The following is a 1,677-nucleotide window of genomic DNA, read 5'->3' on the forward strand; positions in this document are numbered from 1 at the left end:
TCATCAATAGGTTCCTCATTTAGTTGAGGTGCAGAGATTGCATTTAGAATTCCTTTGGAGGCAAGAACAATTTTGATATCTGTTGCCCATGCGGGATAATTAGTTCCATCATGTGCAAGTTCTTCATAGCCCGGAGGTTGAGTTTGTGTTTGCATTTTCCGTTCTTCTTTCCCTGTTCGTCTGTTCTTCTTCTGGCGAGAGCGGGTGGCGAGAGCGGGTGCTGATAACGTGTTAGAAAAAGAAGGGACTGAAGCAAATGATGCGTAACTTTTTCATTCAATGATGGTGTGTATTTATACATAGTGAAACGACAGAAAACTTGTCCGTTCGCTAAAGACGGTTTCCTCGTCGTAGGAGAGAGGGAAAAGGTGCCTGTTCGGAAACAGGATTTACATAAAGGAATATTATTAACACTAATCCTATTAACTAATGACCGTCGATCTTGTTAATCTCCACCTTTGATATTAAGTGTGTTTCTTCCTCCGGATTGCTGACGTGGACGAAATCATTTTATCCTTAACAAGCGCAACATGCAGGACATCCACGGACCAGTAGCAGTACAACGGGGCTCCAATCGACGTCCAACGGACGCTCAACCAGAGATCTCGATAGCCTTCACCTCGGGCTTCTTCACCTCCGTCTTAGGCACGGTGACCGTGAGCACGCCGTTCTCGAGGCCCGCCTTCACCTCGTCCACCTTGGCGTTCTCAGGCAGGCGGAAGCGCCGCACGAACTGGCCGCTGCTGCGCTCGACGCGGTGCCACTTGTCGTTCTTGTCCTCCTCCTCCCTGCTGCGCTTGCCGCTGATGACGAGCACGTTGCCGTCCTCCACCTCGACCTTGACCTCCTCCTTCTTGACGCCGGGGAGGTCGGCCTTGAACACGTGCGCCTCGGGCGTCTCCTTCCAGTCCACGCGGGCGTTGGCGAAGGCGGCGGTCTCGGAACCCCCGGAGGAGGCCGCCGACGGGACGATGGAGCGGAACATGTCGAAGGGGTCCCACCAGAGGTCGAGGGAGAAGGGGTCCAACACGTTGCTGCTGCGCCGACTCACGAGCGACATTATTATTGTCGATGCTATGCTATATTTATGCGTACGTCTGAGAGTAAAACACTAAACCGAACTCGGTGGATTAATTGCAAGAGTGTGCTCGACGTCGACGAAGTATGCTTCGCTAGTGGCAGGTCAGGTATAGAGCTTTGCAATTTCTCCTTGGTGGTGTGGGTTGCAGCAATCTGTGCGTGGCAGGTTATTTATAGGACCGATCCTCCATCCACAACCCATTCCTGAGACGTCTCGAGCTATCTCCAATTCTCCACTGCTGTAGTGCGTGCTGTCCAATTATTGCTTCGAGAACTACGAAGGGCCCACTTCCATTCCAGAGAAATCTTCCTGGAGCTGGACGATTCACACGATTGCTTTTCTTTCGTTTCGATTAAATTCTGAATTATCCATCCGAGGGTCTTTGGAAACTTTGTAGTACTCATATATATTGTGAGTGTGATATATTAGCTTTCATTACACATGTATACATACGTACACATACACACAGAGGTACATGTGTACATTCGGGCCGAGCCCGGCCTGGCCCAAGCCCAAAAAGGTTCGTATTGTTTGAATTTTGGGCTGCGTCGGGCTGGCCCACGGTCCGTCACGTAATTGACTAAACGTGTCGGGCT

The 1,677-nt window shown here is 50.7% G+C and overlaps 1 protein-coding gene across 1 annotated transcript; it reads right to left on the reverse strand.

The window, feature by feature from the left end:
* Window positions 1–215: 215 nt before the first annotated feature.
* On the reverse strand, window positions 216–1,208 carry LOC103634805 (16.9 kDa class I heat shock protein 1). Its single transcript, XM_008657394.3, has one exon. The coding sequence runs from the start codon at window positions 1,058–1,060 to the stop codon at window positions 593–595; it is 468 nt and encodes a 155-aa protein (XP_008655616.1). The 5' UTR covers window positions 1,061–1,208; the 3' UTR covers window positions 216–592.
* Between the last annotated feature and the right edge of the window lie 469 nt (window positions 1,209–1,677).

Source organism: Zea mays, chromosome 8 (genome assembly GCF_902167145.1).
Source record: "Zea mays cultivar B73 chromosome 8, Zm-B73-REFERENCE-NAM-5.0, whole genome shotgun sequence".
NCBI classification, from domain to species: Eukaryota; Viridiplantae; Streptophyta; class Magnoliopsida; order Poales; family Poaceae; genus Zea; species Zea mays.

What these genes read in the sequence shown, in the direction of transcription:
- LOC103634805 (XM_008657394.3), bottom strand. Translation starts at nt 1,060, where the DNA reads ATGTCGCTCGTGAGTCGGCGCAGCAGCAACGTGTTGGACCCCTTCTCC.